Source organism: Camelina sativa, chromosome 7 (genome assembly GCF_000633955.1).
Source record: "Camelina sativa cultivar DH55 chromosome 7, Cs, whole genome shotgun sequence".
NCBI classification, from domain to species: Eukaryota; Viridiplantae; Streptophyta; class Magnoliopsida; order Brassicales; family Brassicaceae; genus Camelina; species Camelina sativa.
Genome location: NC_025691.1, coordinates 12,093,010 through 12,111,650, shown reverse-complemented (window position 1 = coordinate 12,111,650; position 18,641 = coordinate 12,093,010). Strand labels below are relative to the sequence as shown.

Genomic DNA, 18,641 nt, shown 5'->3' with positions numbered 1-18,641 from the left:
GGTTCTTAAACTTGTTTACTCTTGGTTTGTGGATTGATTGAGTACTTCTAAGTTTATAATAGCAATTTCTTCTTCAAATCTCTTTATCTACAATCTCTTATTATGATTTCTCAAAGATCAAACTCTTTCCTTTGTGTGATCATGATGATGAGTGAGTAGATCCTTAGAACTTTGGGCTTGGTAGATTAGGGAGATAGATGATTGATCTTTGATGTTTAAGGCTTATTTATGTGTTTCCTATCTTGATTAGTGTTAATAATGCTAGATAGCCTTGATCAAGCTTGAATCTAGATATTTGGATTTCCATGCCCATAAGGTGTTTGATGAAATTCCTGAACCAAATTAATCAAGAGCTTTGCATTCCTAGCCAATGGAAATTGATGATTAGGGTGCTTAGTGGTATTTAGACTTGTTTATAATGCATGCTTACCTTGTGATTGCCTTTGGAAATTGTTGATTATCACTTGATTAGCATAGGATCTCTATCATGGAAATGGATTGGTTTGTTTAAGTGTTCTTAGCCATAGGATTGTTCTTGATTGTTGCTTAAGCATCTAGGATTGGTTAGCTATCTCCCAAGTCAATTACCTTGCCCATCTCCCAAGTCAATTACCTTGCCCAAGGTTCACTTGTTTAATCTTGATTTAAAGACTGTTTCTTAGTTGTGTCCTTGTTTGTTTTGAGTTTTTATTGCTTTGAGTTTGCTTTGTTCTCTCTCTTTAATCCATTTTGTTAGTTAAGACTGTTACAATAAACCAATTCCTTTTAAGTTTAGATTGAGCATCTTTGTGTATTCTTAGTGAGCTGATTAATACAAATTGTGGATTGATAATTTAATTGAAGTAAAATTATTACATCATGGGGCAAATGCAATAACCTATTAAAACTATTAAGTATTTTCTTCTAATAATATATATCATTAAAACACTTTACTCACAACTTGAAACTCCCTATCTATTTCATTTTTACAAGATGTTTAGATATAATGCACACAACTTAACGAGGCAGAGTCTCAAAAGTCCCTATAATGTTTTTACTAATCTCCTATCTCCCTCTCTATTCTTCATATTCCCCTCTCTTTCAAACATATGTGTGAAAACGGTTTTACGTGATTTAATTGTTGTAAAACCAAAAAAAAAACAGAAACCAAAAAGAAAAAAAACCAGCTCGACGTCCTCGTTCTCTTTGGATCAGCCGCCGGCCAGTACTCCGTCATCGGAGCTCCATTGTTGTTTTTTATTTTTTCGTTCTCCTTCAAAATGCAGGTTCGTTTTTCACATTAGAGTACTTTTCGATTGATTTTGTTTCTTGATTTAAAATTTTAAAAATTGAATTGGATTTGGATTGAAGATTGCTTAGCACATTAGGTGTTTTAGGGAGGTTTATGGGTCAATTGAGCTATCTAGTAGATAAGAAATGGATTTGGATTTCAGTGTTTGAATCGTAGTGAATTACAGAGATTGGATTAGAACCATTAGAACCCGAAACCATTCCGTTCGATTTTGATAGGAGAGAGAAGGTGGTGAAACTGGTAAAACTAGTAGTAGTACACATGAAGATTGAGTTTGTTGAAAGTAACGTGAATTTGAAGTTGAGCTACAATCCACTAGTGGTAGAAACGGTAGAAACATCGAAACATCGAAACATTGTGAGCTTAATGATGATGAGGATGTTAATGTTTATCTAGACTTCGTTGATTATGAGAAGCGAAGATGTATGTTGTTTGTGAACATTATCCCTTCCGAGCCTCAGCCTGAGTAAGTGCCCACAGGGCCCATAGTGCCCATAGTGGACCGGAGTTCTGTTGGTATGAACTTTGAAAAGGAAGATGAAATCGCACCTAACACCATTGTTGTCTACGTAGACAAAGAACAAGGGAAGGTTGTAGAGGGTGATTCTACTAAAGAGGGTGATGAAGGTGATGAATATTCTAAGCCACAACCTGTTGTAGAACTATGTAAGTATATTGACCCATGGGATGACGGTTTGGCTTTCAGTAAACTTCAAGAATTTCCAAACAAGAAGGCATTGCAAGATGTGGTGGATAGAGCTTCATTCGTTAATTGTTTTAGTTTTACAATAGTAAAGTCGGACAAGGTGCGTTACATGCTAAAATGTACTAAGGAAGGATGTAATTGGGGTTTACGAGCTTCTAGGATTCCAGAGTCGAAGATTTTCTAGATAAGAAGGCACAACAAGATGCATACTTGCTCTCGAGCTAATCAAAGTTCAAGCAACAGTAAGAGACAAGGTACTCCACAATTAGTTGCATCTCTTTTGCATGGTGATTATCCAGGGCAAATGGAAACTCCACCTCCTAAAATTATCATGTGTTGAGAATCGCAGAAGCCGATTCACCTCTGTAGTGAACCGCATACTGCGACTCTGCCCCTACTCCTCGTCTACTTCACAGATCAGTTTGCATAACATAAACATAACACATAGATTTAACGAGTTCCCCTCATGCAGAGGGTACATCTCGTGTGGGAATCTTCTCCCACAGACATCCACTATCAATCACTCAAGGTTTACACACAGTGTTATATATACAAAGCTTAGAGAGTAACTAAAAAGAAACCTGAAGAAGAAAACACATAATAGATCTAGTTTTTCTTCTTCCCTTCTCTCTGTTTCTGGTTCAGCTCTCACCTCCATGTATAACCCTGAAACACCTTCGAAAACCCCAAAGAAGCAGCTCCACCTTCGTCTCTCATCAGAGTATCCTGAAGACACCTTAAACCTAGACAAGGTTATGCCCAGTTCTCAGCCCTTCGACCCCAACCAAGGTTCTGCGCACAGCTTCAAGCTCCATAGACGACGCCCTGTGCATGCTCTCTGCACTGCGACCTGCATCTCAGCATCTGCCCTGCACAGTCCCCTGCGCTGTGCCCTACAGCCGCCACCAAGGTACCACCAACTTCTTCTGTGTCACGTTAGCGAATCTTCGGCTTGCGGCTTGTCTGTTTCTTCAACCCTAGCTTCTCTTATATAGTGAAACCCTAGAGCTTATGTCGGTTTAGTCCTGCAGGCCACACAAACCGGATCCTGTATGGGCTACACATCAATATGGGCCCAATTCATGGTTCAGACCAAATAAACCCATATGAAGCAAACATTTACAACAAACTCCACCTTTTGCTTCATTTGGTCCAACTCACAAAATCCCCTTTGTGTTGATTCTTTCCTGAGAAGAAAAAACAAATCTTGTCTTCTCCTGTCGAACCTGCAACTTCCAATGATCCCCATCTTTGTCGACCTTAGGAATTTTCAATTTCATCTTTAGAAACTTCAAGAGATTCGCGACTCTCCCTCAAGCTTCCTTCTCCTGATGACTGTAATCCCACTTGTAGACGAACTCTGACCACTGAATCCGACAACTCCGAAGAAACCCTTACCAACCTTGTTCATTGATAACCAATGCAGAACACAACCAACATTGACTGTTCTTTTGTGTCCTCCAATGCCATCCTCTGACATTGCTATGAAATTCCAAGCACCAATCGAATCCTTAGAATATCTCATGACTGTCACTATATTCGAACTTTCTGAAATTTCAGTATATGAAGCCATACAGCTTCACCCTTGTTCTTTACAGCTTCTCTGAATCGCTTACGATGCTCTTCAGCTGTCCCAACAAGTTCGTGTAACTCCTTACACGAATCATCTTCTTCAACCTTGTTTCTCCTGGTCTTAGAAACACTTATGAAGACCTTTACTTGATTCCCCTGTTACTCACAACAGCTCCACCTAGAACCAGAACTTCTGATTCACCCACAAGTAAAACCTGACTTGCTTGTAGAACCTTGATCTTGAAAACCTTTAGAACAAGTAAAGCCTGAGATATCAACCTCTCAGCATAAACCATCACAACCTTTTCCATGGATTCGGATAAGTACCACAGACTTATTATCATGATTGTATATCATCAATATCCGTCTGCAACCTGATTCACTTGGTCGACCTTTGATTCTTCTCATGTGCACTGAGCTTGAACCAAATTTCCATGAATCCCATGCAGAACACATGAATCATACATGCTTCAAACCTGAAATAATCTCTGATTCATCATGTAAACAATCTCAACTCAATGCATTACTCCTGAGATTGAGTTTACATCTCATTTGTTTAACCATGTGCTTATGAACCCAACCTGTATGATCTGACAATACAAACTCTTGCTCAACCTCATGTTAAAACGAATGTCCGACCAACAGCTTTTGAACCTCTGCTAGTCTCCCTGTAACAACCTTTAGTGCTTCAATCTAGAATCCTCGAAGCCACACCTGCTGTAACAAACCCTGCAATAGTTCTTCACAATTGCAGACCTTACCAAGAAGAAACTTGGTACCAGCATCATACCTTTTCTCACCATTCTCATCAATCAATTTGACATGTCTTCACCATTGATAAATCCTCACTTAATCTCCATTTAAATGACTTTCCTAAGAAACTTAAAGATGCTACTAGACCCACTAGCCTTCTACTAGTCTTGTATATTATAACTTGCATCTTTAACCACCATAGATCTACTTGAATCTTCCCCTTATACTCACATGCATCCTTATTAAGTGTTCTTGCAAGTGATACCTTCAGAAGATTCATCCACCAGATCATATCTGTAGATGCAAATAGGCGAACCAGAACTTTTCTGTTTCTGATTCTCTTCTCAATGCAAAACCTAACCCAGTTTTCCTTGCACCAGCTTTGTAGATACTTGCAAACTCTTGCACAGTCCTACAACGTCTACAATAGTCTTCTAGAGATTTTAAGTCACCATGTAGAGCAAACTCCACCTTAACAAAGAAAATCTCATTGGCTACAACTTCGACTCTTGGTACTCTTCTGCATTCCCATTCACTGTAAACCTACCTAGATTGTTGTCCTTTAAAATTTCTGACAATCTGATCCATTCCTGAGACTTAACGATTCACCCAACACCTCCCAATTCTGACCACTTCAACATAAATTGCCTGGTCCATCTTCATACTCATCTGAATCTTCGACACAACTTAGTGACCTAACAACCCTCTTACACACAGATTCACCTCTGAAGGCGTCCTATAGTAAATTTGTGACTCCTATAGTTGTACCTTCAACCAATTCCCGAACACCACTACATAGACTTTCAACAACCAAAAACTGATTTTCAATAGTTGAGGACGTCTAGATCCTTGTGTTCTCCTAGTTTCTAGATTCCCTAAACTGAAACAGTTTTGAGTATTCAGAAGCTTCAAAACAGAACATCACAATTACCTTGTGATCGCAGCGGAAACTGAATTCCTGTTTTGACAAGTTTGAGCCTTTTGGATGATGATTTGATTCCCTCTTCACAGCCATGTGCAAAAGACCTTCACACATCCATCCATGAACCTGAATCAAACACTGCAGATAACTCCACCTTAAACTAATCCCATAGTTGATTTAACCTTTGATCAAGAACACCTTCAAGATCATGAATCTTCTGCAACAGTCTCTGGATCCTCCTTGTATGCTTACAACGTCATGCCTGAGTCTTTGAATTCCTGAGCCTGAGCTCTGATACCACTTGTTGAGAATCGCAGACCCCGATTCACCTCTATAGTGAACTGCATACCGCGACTCTGCCCCTACTCCTCATCTACTTCACTGATCAGTTTGCATAACATAAACATAACATAGAGATTTAACGAGTTCCCCTCATGCAGAGGGTACATCTCGTGTGGGAACCTTCTCCCACAGACATCCACTATCAATCACTCAAGGTTTACACACAGTGTTTCATATACAAAGCTTAGAGAGTAACTACAAAGAAACCTGAAGAAGAAAACACATAATAGATCTAGTTTTTCTTCTTCCCTTCTCTCTGTTTCTGGTTCAGCTTTCACCTCCATGTATAACCCTGAAACACCTTCAGAACCCCAAAGAAGCAGCTCCACCTTCGTCTCTCATTTGAGTGTCCTAAAGACACCTTAAACCTAGACAAGGTTATGCCCGACTCTCAGCCCTTCGACCCCAACCAAGCTTCTGCTCCTTTATCATGGTTCTGCGAACAGCTTCAAGCTCCATGGACGATGCCCTGCGCATGCTCTCTGCACTGCGTCCTGCATCTCGGCATCTGCCCTGCATAGTGCCCTGCGCTGTGCCCTACAGCCGCCACCAAGGTACCACCAACTTCTTCTGTGTCTGGCTTAGCGCATCTTCGACTTGCGGCTTCTCTGTTTCTTCAACCCTAGCTTCCCTTATATAGTGAAACCCTAGAGATTATGTCGGTTTAGTCCTGCAGGCCACACAACCCGGATCCTGTATGGGCTACACATCAATATGGGCCTAGTTCATTGTTTAGACCAAATAAGCCCATATGAAGCAAACATGTACAACATCATGGATCTTGTGAAGACCAAATTTGGTGTTGATATATCATATCCCATGGCGTTAAGAGGGAAAAATCAAGTTGTTAGTGATTTGAAAGGTAGCCCAGAAAAAAGCTACAAGACGCTGTCTTGTTATCTGCACATTCTCAAGAAGGTTAATCATGGTACGAGAACATATATGCATTGCAATGAGTATAAAAAATTCATGTACTCGTTCATAGCTTTGGGAGCTAGCGTTGAAGGGTTTTGAGCGATGAGGAAAGTTATAACTATGGATGCAACTTTTTTAAAGAACAAATATTCAGGTGTTCTTGTTTTTGCCTCGGCTCAAGATCCTAATCATCACCATTATCCCTTGACGTTTGGTGTTCTTGATGGTGAGAATGATGCAAGTTGGAATTGGTTTTTGGAGAAGTTGAATACCGTTGTTGGAGACTCATCTTTAAATAGTATTTATGACTGATAGAAATTCAAGTCTCATCAAAGCCATAGCTAATGTGTATCCTCTAGCTCATAATGGATATTGTAGTTGGCGTTTATCCAAAAATGTGAAAGGTTATGCTCGAAACGTCAAAAAGACGTTGTTGCATGGAGATTCATGGAGTGTAGTAGGTTGTATACAGTGGCTGAGTTCGACGTTGCTTATGCTTCTTTTCAGAAAAAATATCCTGCTTGTGCTAAGTATCTTGAAGAATCTATCGAGAAAGAAAAATGGGCAAGATGTGTTTTTCCAGGAGAGAGATACAACCTTGACACAAGCAACTGTATGGAATCGATGAACAACAAATTTAAAGACGCAAGAAGGTACTCCTTAATACCCATACTTGATGCGGTACTTAGAAAAATCTCTGAATGGTTTAATGAACATCGGAAAGATGTCGTGTCTAGATCAATTGAAAATAAATTGGTGCCTTTAGTGGAGAACTACTTACACGATTTATGGGCAACTGGTGAGAAACTAAAGGTGACAGAGCAAAATGGTTTCGAACTTGAATACAATGTCATTGACAGTGACGGAAAGCCTTATTTGGTGAATTTGCGAAAGAGAAGTTGCAATTGCAGATTTTTCGATGTTTAAAAGTATCCTTGTATGCACGCACTGGCGGCTTTCATTACATTCCAAATTTATGGATGTAAGGATATCCAGTTACATGAGTTGTGTTCTAAGTATTATGGGACGGAGCTGTGGGCAATTGCATATTATAGGACAATCTATTTAGTACCAGAAAAGTCTCAATGGGATGTCCCGGATGACGTCAAAGATGTGGGCATCATTATGCCGAATCGGAAACCAAAGAGGGGAAGAAAGAGAACAAAAAAGTATGCATCTGCTGGGGAAAAGCGACCAAAAACTCGACGTAGAACGCAGAACAAAAGGCGGTGGAGACAAGGACTCCAATGGTTGTTATTTGGAGATTCTATTAATGTTCATGTTTGATTAATGTATGAATTATGCTTGGTTTGACTACACTATACTTTTTTTATGGCATAACTCCCTCTTGAAACTTAATATGATGTCTATTAATGTTTTTCTATTTCAACAGATGTGTATCGAAGAGAGTAAAACTGACACAACTAAGATAAAACTGGTAAAAATTGGTAAAATCGGTACAACCGAAAATAATAAAATTGAGAATGAATTAATAAAACCTAAAACCAATGTTGATAATACATATTGTGTAAATGTTCTATTGAGTTTTCTACTATAAATGAATAATTTTTCAAAATATACCTATTTTGAATTGTTATGGAAGAATCTCAACAAGTGTTTCCTTACACTTTTAATGTCACTTTGTAAATAATAACCAAGTAAGGATGACAAAGTTATAGAATTACAAGTTTTAACATATGAATACACAAAAAGCTTGTAATTGTATGTTAATTAAGTTTAATCAACTGTCAAACTAAAAACAATAATGTTAAGGTTTAGTGTAATGAATAAATCTGAAAAATCCCTAAAGTACAACTATGTCCAAGTTTAGTGCAACTGCATTAATCGGTACAACTGTGTGTGAACACGCAGTGTGAATGCACCCATATTGCACATGTGGCAATAATTTAAAGGTTTTTTTCCTTTTTTTCTTGACCAGAGCCCCATAGAGTTTCTCCTTTTTCTCAATCGAGCTTCGTTCATCGTCTTCTCTCTCCTCACTCTCATCCATTCTTTCTCTTAGAAACTGAAGCTTCTCTCATCCACTCTCCATCTTGAAAGTCGATCTAGATCTCTAATTTCTCTCTTCTCAAATCATGGAGCAATTTGAGGCGTATCCATACTATGCTGATCAGAAGAGGGCGAGGAAGTTAGACGCGTTGCGAACAGCCATAGCCGATGGTGATTTGGGCATGCCTCTAATATGCACGTGTGGCGAACGAATTGTCGAAGAGATACATCCAATAGAAACAGAGTAAAAGCGATGGTTTACTTGTGTTAAGTAAGAAGTAAATCAAATTAAATCAAATACAATTGAGAGATCTGAGTATGATGTCTGTTCAGTTGATAAATTGAGCAGGATGATGGATTGCACAGGCAAAAAATTTGGATTGATGCAATTGAAGAAGAAACGAAAAGCTTAAGGAAGGATGTTGAAAACCATTAAGAGAGATTGAGGGAATTCGAATCCCATCATACTCAGATCTATAATTTGAAGCTGCAGCTTAAGGACAAGACTGACGAGATTGCCAAACTAAGGGAGGTGGTGGCGTGTCTTTCCAGTCAAGTCAATCTCCTTGAAAAATTGTGTTATGATTGATATTATCTTCGTTGAGATGATCACTCTTATCTTCGTTGGTTGGTAGCCGGTTTAGACCTTGTTGAATGATGTTCCTTAAGGATGGATGTTCCTATCTTTTTCTATGAATTCTCTTGATTTCTCTTGTTGAATGTTGTTCCTTAAGGAAGAATGTTTTATCTTTTTCTATGAATTCTATTATTGAATGGTTATGTTTTGCAAAATGATACGAAGTTTTAACATAGTTTAACATAGTTTTAACATAGTTTAACTACGATGGCAAATCCATGAAATAACATAGTTTACATAGTTTTACTATTAATACAACGAAAATAACATAGTTTTCACACCTGATTAGTCTTGGACCTTGTGGTGATTCGGGTGTCAATATTGTCGACGACATTCTGTTTACCACCCCTCATCTTCTTCTCTCTTCCTTCTGCTACTTGTAAAGTACTCAGATGCTTGTTTGGTGAATCTACACGGAGCTCATCATCTTCATCTGCAGGTGCCAGTCATGAAACCAAATATAGTTAACACCTTATACTCTAGTATTACCAAGTATTACTAGAACCTTATACTCTATTATTACCAAATATTACTAGAGTTCTTACCTTTGATTTCTTTTGCTTCTTCACATATTCTTCCAACGGACTGATCCTTTTCTCAAGCCCATCAATTTTGGCCGAAATGTTATTGAACTGGATTTTCATATCCTGCTTCATGGTGTTTAGAAGATCCGCCAATTCAATAGTATCTACTCTCGGTTCTTCAATGGCGTCTATTTCCTCGACCACCACATCCACATTGTTTTGTCCTTACCGAGAAACCACATCTGATGTGTACATCTCCTAAAAAAATACAGATAATCCTCTACGAAGACGCCACATCCAACTGGCAACAACGACATCATGGGTATCGTCTTCCTTAACTTCTTCCATGATTCCATTGAGAAGAGGAATTTCTTCATCAATAGATGGAATCACACTAGCAATTTCCTATGTAAACGATAAACTTTATATACATAACAAACCAATTTATACAAGGAAAAGTAACTTCAATTGTTAGGATAACTAACTGTTGTTGTACCAAGTCTATCAGTTATTTCCTGAAGAGGAAACCCTTTCTGCCCGGTTTTCTTAAACATTCTCCTGCACATCCTAGGACAGTATTCATCCACATCAGGAATTTCTTCAATGTATTGGTTCTCCAAATTTGGAATTGCTTCAAATAGTAAAAACTACACAACACACATATAACTAAAACTGGCTTTAATTATAAGAAATATCAACAATGAAAAAGACTTCAAATTTTAAAACTAACTCACCTCCAAAGAAATACGGAAACATGGAACAGGCCATAACGCACCCTCTTTTTTCATGACCCCTCCAAAATGTCTCAATGTATTGGAAATCGAATTTAGCATGTGATCGAAAGATAATCTCCCCAAAGAAAAGTTTTACAAAAATCTAGATCATTCACTGCTCTTAGACAAAAATCATCGACACCCATAGCATCTTTCCCCGAGTCTTTTGTCTGGCCTACAATGATGCTTGCTAGAAAGAAGAGGACCGCCATTTTCAACCTATCACGAGAACGATCTGGTTCCATTTCTTCAAGCTCTTTTCTAACGTCTTCAAGTCTAACCTTTTTTTTTATTTCCAAAATACTTCGTTTTCAAGACGTTACTGTCGGCTTCCTTATATTGAAGTGGATAGCTCTGACAGTCTAATCCAGACATCAGCGCATGTTCCCTCAAACTATAACGGATTGGTACACCATTTACAATGAACCATGATTCCTTCTTTTTTTCTATTTATGCCGTTCGAATAAGGAGCATCCACATTCCCATAAGCTTGTGGTTTGGGTCCCTTGGCATGTGCAAAATGTGATTGAATTGTGGATGCTTCTCAAACCAATCCCTCTCATAACTAGTTAGTGGATGCTTCAAGCCTTCTAGCATTGTTAAAGTTTCATAAATATGACACCTTGTCGATATCTTGATTTTCTTGTTGTACTTACTAGGCTTGAAATGTATTCCTAAAGGTTGCATCGCTTCTGTTTCCTCCTCCGATTCCTGCAACAAAACCAGTTTTTCCTAGTTATACCAGTTTTACACACACGAGTTGTACTAGTTCTGCCAGTTTTACACCCGCTAGTAGTACCAGTTCTGCCAGTTGTACAACCACTAGTTCTGCTAGTTTTACACACTAGTTCTACCAAGTATTACCAGTATTACTTAAATTTCAAAATCCAAATCAGTTCCAAATGACAAAGCAAGAGACACACTAGTTGTACTTACACTTGAATCTATGTGGTCGCTCTCACTTTGGCTTGTACTCCTTCTCGAGTTAGTTCCCGAGTTCAAACTTTCCTCTTTATCTTCGTCTCCTCCTTCTCCATCATCATTTTCTTCTCCTTCATCGTCTTTTTCTTCTTCTCCTCCATCGTTTTCTTCTCCTTTCTCATCATTTTCTTCTTCTTCTACTCCATCGCTTGATTCCGCAAAAATGGATCCCTTGTTATCTCCTCCTTCTTCATCATCTTCCTTTCGATTACTTGATTCCGGAGATAAGGATTTTGCGTTATCTCCTTCTATTGTTTCTGGATTCGAACCCGACTCATTATCTCCTTTGGCTTCTTCCTGAGATATAGATTTTGCGTTATCTCCTTGTATTGTTGCTGGACTCGAACCCGACGCTTTATCTCCTTCTTCAACAACCGGAATGGGTTCCTCCGAAACCCTTTCTCTTTCTTCTTTAACCGGAATGGGTCCGACTATCGAATCTGTTTCTCCTCCTACTAACGCCGGTCTCAAACCTGACTCACCTTCCTTTTCCTGATTCTCGTTATTCCCTTCTTCATCCACCAGAATTGTAGGTTCCATAGCCCCTCTTTCTTCTTTTACCACCAGAATAGTTTCTCCCAGATTCGAATTTGTCTCCTTCTTATTCTTCAAACGAGAGCTCCTTCTCGGCAAACTCCCTCTTGTTTTCACCATCTTCTTAATCGATTTAGGGGTTGATTGAAAGATAAAAACCCTAGTTCTATTTAGTTTCACCAAAATCGATTGATCGAGGAGAGTGCGGTTCTCTGAAAATAAAGTTTACAGTTTTTGATTTATTTTTTGTTTTAAATTTCTGGGTTTGTGAATAGATCCGAAAAAGGTTTGCTCAGGTGGATATTACTCAGGTTTTCATTCTAATTATCTTGCTTTTGGGGTAACACTGTAAAACTCCACTTTTTTTATTTAATAAACAAATCAAAAAGATATTCCATTAAATAGAGGGAATTTTGAGATTGTCAGAATTGATTTAGGGAGTTCTGAGACGAAAACTCCAACATAATTACATACACATAACCCTCTTTTGTGTTTATGATCAAAACAACAATTATAGAATCAATCATAAATCAAGTTTTGGGCAACAAATTTTTCAAAATACCACTTCATTGTAATTAGGTCCCATGATCTAATTAACTTGATATGTATTTATTTAATAAAGCTATGCGTAAATCCATTGACCCAATTATATGATGAAAACATTCCTCAACCTCTTTATGTTTTGTATTTATTTTTCATGTTGTCTTTTGAACTGATTGTTCTCTTTATATATATTTTTGCGTTTACCTCACGTCTTAAAAGCAATATAGTCGTGTAATTGCATATGACAAGGAAAAATATTATTATTATTAATTATCTCTTTGAAAATACAATGCTCATAATTTTGGAAAATTAAGTTGAAAAAATTAGAAAAGATGAAACTGATAGTTTTAGAAAGAAAAGAAAAGAAAACCCATCACTAGACAAAGAGATCACTAACATGATCGCGTTAATCCATTCTAGAAACCACATTTGATCAAAATAAAACTTCTCACCGTCTAAAAATTATAATTCAGCGTGAAATCGAAAAAATATATTTATGTAATAATAACAATCTTTAAAATGTCTTTTATGTTGTGTATTTTCACCATAACTTTTGGTAAAAAACTAGATTTTATTGTTCACAAGCTGTAAAATATCTTTTGTGGTTATGTCCTTTTACAAAGTTGTATATATTTATTAATAGTTGTGTTTTTCACGGTATTTTGTTTGTGTTTTTCCATCACAATTTTTTGTTCTAATAGTTATTTCTTGATGTTCATATATTTTGCCATGTTTTCCCTTAGTATATTCACATCTTTTGCATGATTTTCTATCTCATTTATCCATTATTGCATAGTTTTAGAACTATTTATGCATTAGAGTAGATTTGCATTGCATTTGCATAGTTTCTTGCATAAACAGGTGATTTTGGATCCTAAGTAGCATGGAAGTGATGCTGAAGAAGATTGGAGCTGTCAAGAGAAAGAAACAAGGGATTTGGAGCTGAAGAATCAAGGTCCGGAAGTTCACTCGACCACCCACTCGACCCAGCACTCGACCGTGTGCGGAGAAGGACTCGACCGGATGGGAGAAGCAGAAGAAGAGGCCACTCGACCGGCACTCGACCAAGCCGCCCACTTATTTTGTCTTTTAGCATTTTTAGGGCTTCCCTTCCTTTTCCTATAAAAGGCCTTGTACCCTGCAGCCACAAAAAGAGAGACTTTTTAGAGTACAATCCTAGACCTAGTATTTACCCTTTAGGGGAATTATTCCTTTTTGCTTTTTATTGCTTAGATCTTTTAGCCACTTTTGCTTATTTTTAAGAAATCTTTGATACTTGTTGGTTCCATAACTAAGAATTTGAGTTTGATTTTTTCTTCAATATTGTAGATCTTCATCTCATCTTTCTAATCATGCAAGTTTCATTGATTTCTGGGTTTATGACTTTGTTCATCATGTTTTGTGTTTGTGAGTAGTGGCTTAAGATCTTGAGGATGGATTAGGGTGGATTGGATAAGGTTATGGTTGTTTGGATTGGTCAAGATTGATTGCTTAATATCTCTTCTGGGTTAGATATGCTCTATGATATTCTTATACTGAGAGGATAATGGTAGATCTTAAGCTTCTTAGCATCTTACCAATGTCTAAGTTGTTAGATAAAGCTAATACTAGAGATTATCATGAAGCATGCTAAGATATTAGATGTTTTTTTGATTTTTGACATTAATGATCTGGTTGTTTAATGCATGCTTTGATATGTAATAGCTAGTGAGAGCTAGGTCTAAGAAGTATCTTGGCTTGATTGTTATTGTCATGAGAATGGATTAACATGTATTAGAAGATCATTGTCTAGAGATAGCTCATTGTTGATTGAGGTTTGTTGACCAATTTAGATAGCCATAGCTTGAGTCCATCCCATGAATCCATCCTTAGGACCTTTCTTTGTTTATTGATTTCCTGTTTAAGTATTGTATACTGATTGCTGCTTGCTCTGTTTTAATATTTGCTCTGTTTCTCACGTTCGCTCATCAACTCGACCATCCACTCGATCGAGCATCCGATCGAGTGCCTGCTCGAGCTCCTTCCAGAGTTCCTGTTTTATGTTCTGCATCTTTCTGTTTCATTTCCTGTTTCATTCTAGTTGCATTATCCTATTGCATTTCATTTAGTTTCTGTTTAATCATGTGGCATTGCTTAGTTTGTTTACTATAATTCTTGTTCCTGTTTCATTTCATTATTGCTTTAATCATTCTGTTTATTTTGCATTTAGTATCCTGCTTTAGTAGGTTTTCATTTTGCATTTCATAATCTTCATTAGGTTGTTAGTGACAAACATCTTTTATATTTAGCTTGACTTAGAAGAGTATTCACATCCTGATTGCTTGCATCACACTCATTATGGTTTGACATCCTTTATGCTACAACTACATAAGGGTAATTGAAACACCTTGCATCCATCTCTATATTCATCATCATATCATATCATCCATCATCATCACACTACAAACCAAGTTTCATTTCTTTACAAATAGTTGTGTTAATTTCGATTTTTATGCAGGGGTGGATCCACATTGAGAATGGTTGATGATGTACTTGCACTCTCTTTTAAAAATTCCCGCCTAGCACCGATTACACTCCGTAAAATCGTTAGACCCATCATTTCTGCCTCGATTAATGACTAATCTCCGCTTATTATTGATTATCTAATTATGTTTGTCTAATTTGATTATAATATGTCTAAACTAATTACCATTCTCAAAAATACCCATTTTTGCATGCCCTTTTTTTAAAATACCCCTCCATATTGACTATTTTCAAAACTACCCCTCTTTATGTACAAAATGACCAAATTATTCTTTTTTCAGTGAAAGCAAGAATGTACAGTTACCAAAATCAAAAGAAAATTTCCGCAAAAAATGAAAAAATTTCCCGCAAAAAATTGAGAAAAATTTCCCGCCAAATTTTTTGAAATTTATACTTTAAATTTTTTTTATAAAATCCTAATAAACGCTTTTAAATTTTTTAAAAGTTTTTATAAGGCATTTACAAAGTTGGTTTTATAAAGCTTTTGTAAAGTAAAAGCCTTGTTTTATAAAGTAAAAGCCTTGTAAAATTTTTTTAGCCGGATTTTTTTTGTGACAAAAATTGTTTGGCGGGAATTTTTTTCCGAATTTTTTTTGGCAGGAAAATATCTCGGAAATTTGTTTGGCGGGAAATTTTTGTTTTTTATTTTATTGATTAAGTGTTTTTCATGTAAGGGTAAAATGGTCATTAAAATTAAAGGAGGGAAAAATGAAAATGGCCAAAAAAGAGGATATTTTTTATTTATTCAACCAAACATTAAATTAAAAGATGACTCCAAGATTGATTGCCCAAATCGGATGGTAAGAGTTCACAAAGAAAATTTCAGAGACTAAAGATCTTGAAAAACGAGCAAGACAATCGGCCCTCACAGTTGATGCCCGCGAAATTTGGATAAGAGTGAAGGAGGGAAAGGACAGTATGAGGGAAGTAAAATTTTCCAACAAATTCGAGAAGGCGGGTCAATCATCGGGGGACTACACCATCGCAACTAATTATGAACAATCCGTCTCAAAAAGTTGACAATCAATACCAGACGCTAGGAGGGACTCCATAGCACAAATCAATGTTTGTAACTCCGAGTGTAATGGTGTAGGGCTTCGCCTAAGATTCCGTGCTCCCAGATGTAGTGTCGTATCTTCAATGCTACAATACCACCGCCCCAGATTCTCTTAATTTTTAACAAAAGGGTATTTCTAACAAATTCTCTTAATATTTTGTATACGGATTATTTTTAGAGCTAAATATAAATTAAATACTTTTTTGTTATTTAGACATTTAAATTAAGAATTTGTCATGTTTTACAAAAACTAATGTACAAAATTTTAATGAAAATCGTCAATTTTTTTATTTTAAAATTTTGTTTTTATGTGTTTATCATAATTTTATAGACAATACCCCGTTTTAAAAATTGCTAGGCGTTAGTCGGGCGGTGAGGGAGGGCATAGCGATTAATTGGAAAATCGGATTTATATCGGCGATTAACCGGTGACTAGTTTTAGGGCTTTTATCTATATATAAGTATAACAGATCAAAATTGCATATCATTTCAAAGATTTAGACTCAGGTCAGTAGTTTGCGTCTTCTTCTACAGCCACCATGTCCACCGTAAGTCGTTCTTGTGTTTTTTTGTATATTTTATTAATGAAGGGCAAAACGGTCATCTCTGCTTCATCCTCTCCAAACGACATACCTGTAAACCCTAATCGCCGTGACGTCGCCAATCATTTTTCTAACTTGTTTTTCAGTGAACTCAAGTCAAATACAACTTATTTTGTTAGCTAAATGATAAATCTAAGATATATTATACTATTCTAGATCAAAAAAAACAAAACTTATCAGTTTTTTTCGTATTCCTGATTTTAACTCCGATATGGGTGAAATCGCGGTGGAGCACTGCTGCTAAGTGCTTAACCGGCGCCTAGGCGGCCTTTGCGGCCGCGTTTTTGAGCAGGAGACAATACTATAGTTTTATATTTTATTTGATGTTTCTCTTTTATCATAAATAGAATTATACATATATTTAGTACTATATATTTTTATTTTAATAAAATAACCTTGAAACTAGTCATTAGTTAATCCCTGATTTTCTCCCTAGATCCCGACCGTCCGAGTAGTGCCTAACGATTTCTAAAACATGGTTTGCACCATATGAACATATAAACTTGTTAGGCATGACTCGATCCTCCTGTAGAATATCTTTTGGTTTATTTTACACGGGCAAAAATTTCTATTGATTGTATATTTGTCTCTCATTTTTGATAACTCTCAAACTTTTGTTGTTTTTAACATAATTTTTAGGTTTTATGAGTAAACTAAACAATTTGAATTTGAATATACAACATTATTATATATTACAACTAAATATTTTTGAAATAATTATAATAATATAAACTTTAACCAACTTTATATATATAATTTACGATTACATTTATCATTATAACTTTTCATAAAAATAATATGTTGCAAACATATTAATCCTACTTATTCTAATAGATAAATATATAATATGTAGATTTCTTTCTTTTATCTTGGATTTTATTGCCTTTCTTAATTAATTTAGTTTGTTATTCTGTAATTAATCGCAAAATCGCCGGTGATGGCACGTTTCTCGCTTCAGAAGCAGAAGCGGGTTCGGAATCGTTCTGATTCGCCTCGGAATCGCGATTCGTGAAATGTGGCGTTTGGAAGTGCCGTGGAACCGTGCGATTCAGGAATGGAAGTGTGATGGTGCAGATTGGAACCGTCGATGGACATAAGAAACGCGCTTTGTTATCAATGGACATAAGAAACTACCTTCTTTTTTCTTTGTCACATGTATGTAGATTAGTACTAGATTTATGTTACTTTGGTTTAATTATGTGAGATATTGACATAAAAAAAGTGGATTAAAACGAAAAATTGGGTGTAAAAACCACATAACAAGCGACGACCATTAGGGTTCTGAAGGAGGAAGATGATTCCTGTAAGTAAATTACAATTTTACCCCTCTCTTTTAAATAAAAAAGTCGTCAGTTGTATGTGTCGGGACTCAAACTATGGGTGCTGGTATGAATATCAGTACTCAAAGTCACTCCACTAACATGATTTTTCAGAAATATGTCGCAAATAATACTATATAACTCTTTATAAAATCGTATAAATTCTATTTAATTATATAGAAACATTGTATAATTATATTATATATAATATATATAATATATATAATATATATATATATATATTTATACGCTTCTAACATGTATCCGTTTCCTAAATTTTTAGAAAAATCCGCTTCCGCATTTCCAAACGCGTACCCGTTTCCGATTCCTTGTTATTGTTTTGTGTTTTGGATTTTTGCCAAAATTGTTTTTTAATCTGCCAAAAAGCACCCACCTCACCTGACTTGTCTGCGTTCACCTTCATTGGAATCTCAGAAACGTTTCATTATTTCTTTTAAGACTATAAATTAAAATCTCTCCTACTTGTTTCTTCACTCTCTCACATCTCTTCGTCTTCTCCGCCTCCTTCAATCTCACTTGCCGATCTCTTTACGATTCATTCTTCTATGGCTTCTTCCATTGCTGCTGCTTCTTCCTCTACTCTCCTACAAGCTCGTCCTCGCCAACTGGTATCTCT

At 36.5% G+C, this 18,641-nt stretch overlaps 1 protein-coding gene across 1 annotated transcript in view; it reads left to right on the top strand.

Moving 5' to 3' along the window:
• LOC104700989 (acyl carrier protein 2, chloroplastic-like) overlaps positions 18,395 to 18,641 on the top strand; it is a 3,121-nt gene continuing 2,874 nt past the window's right edge. The window contains exon 1 of the mRNA XM_010416609.2: positions 18,395 to 18,633. Coding sequence (XP_010414911.1) covers positions 18,571 to 18,633 — 63 coding nt within the window. The 5' untranslated portion in view covers positions 18,395 to 18,570. The remainder of the gene's footprint in view (positions 18,634 to 18,641) is intronic.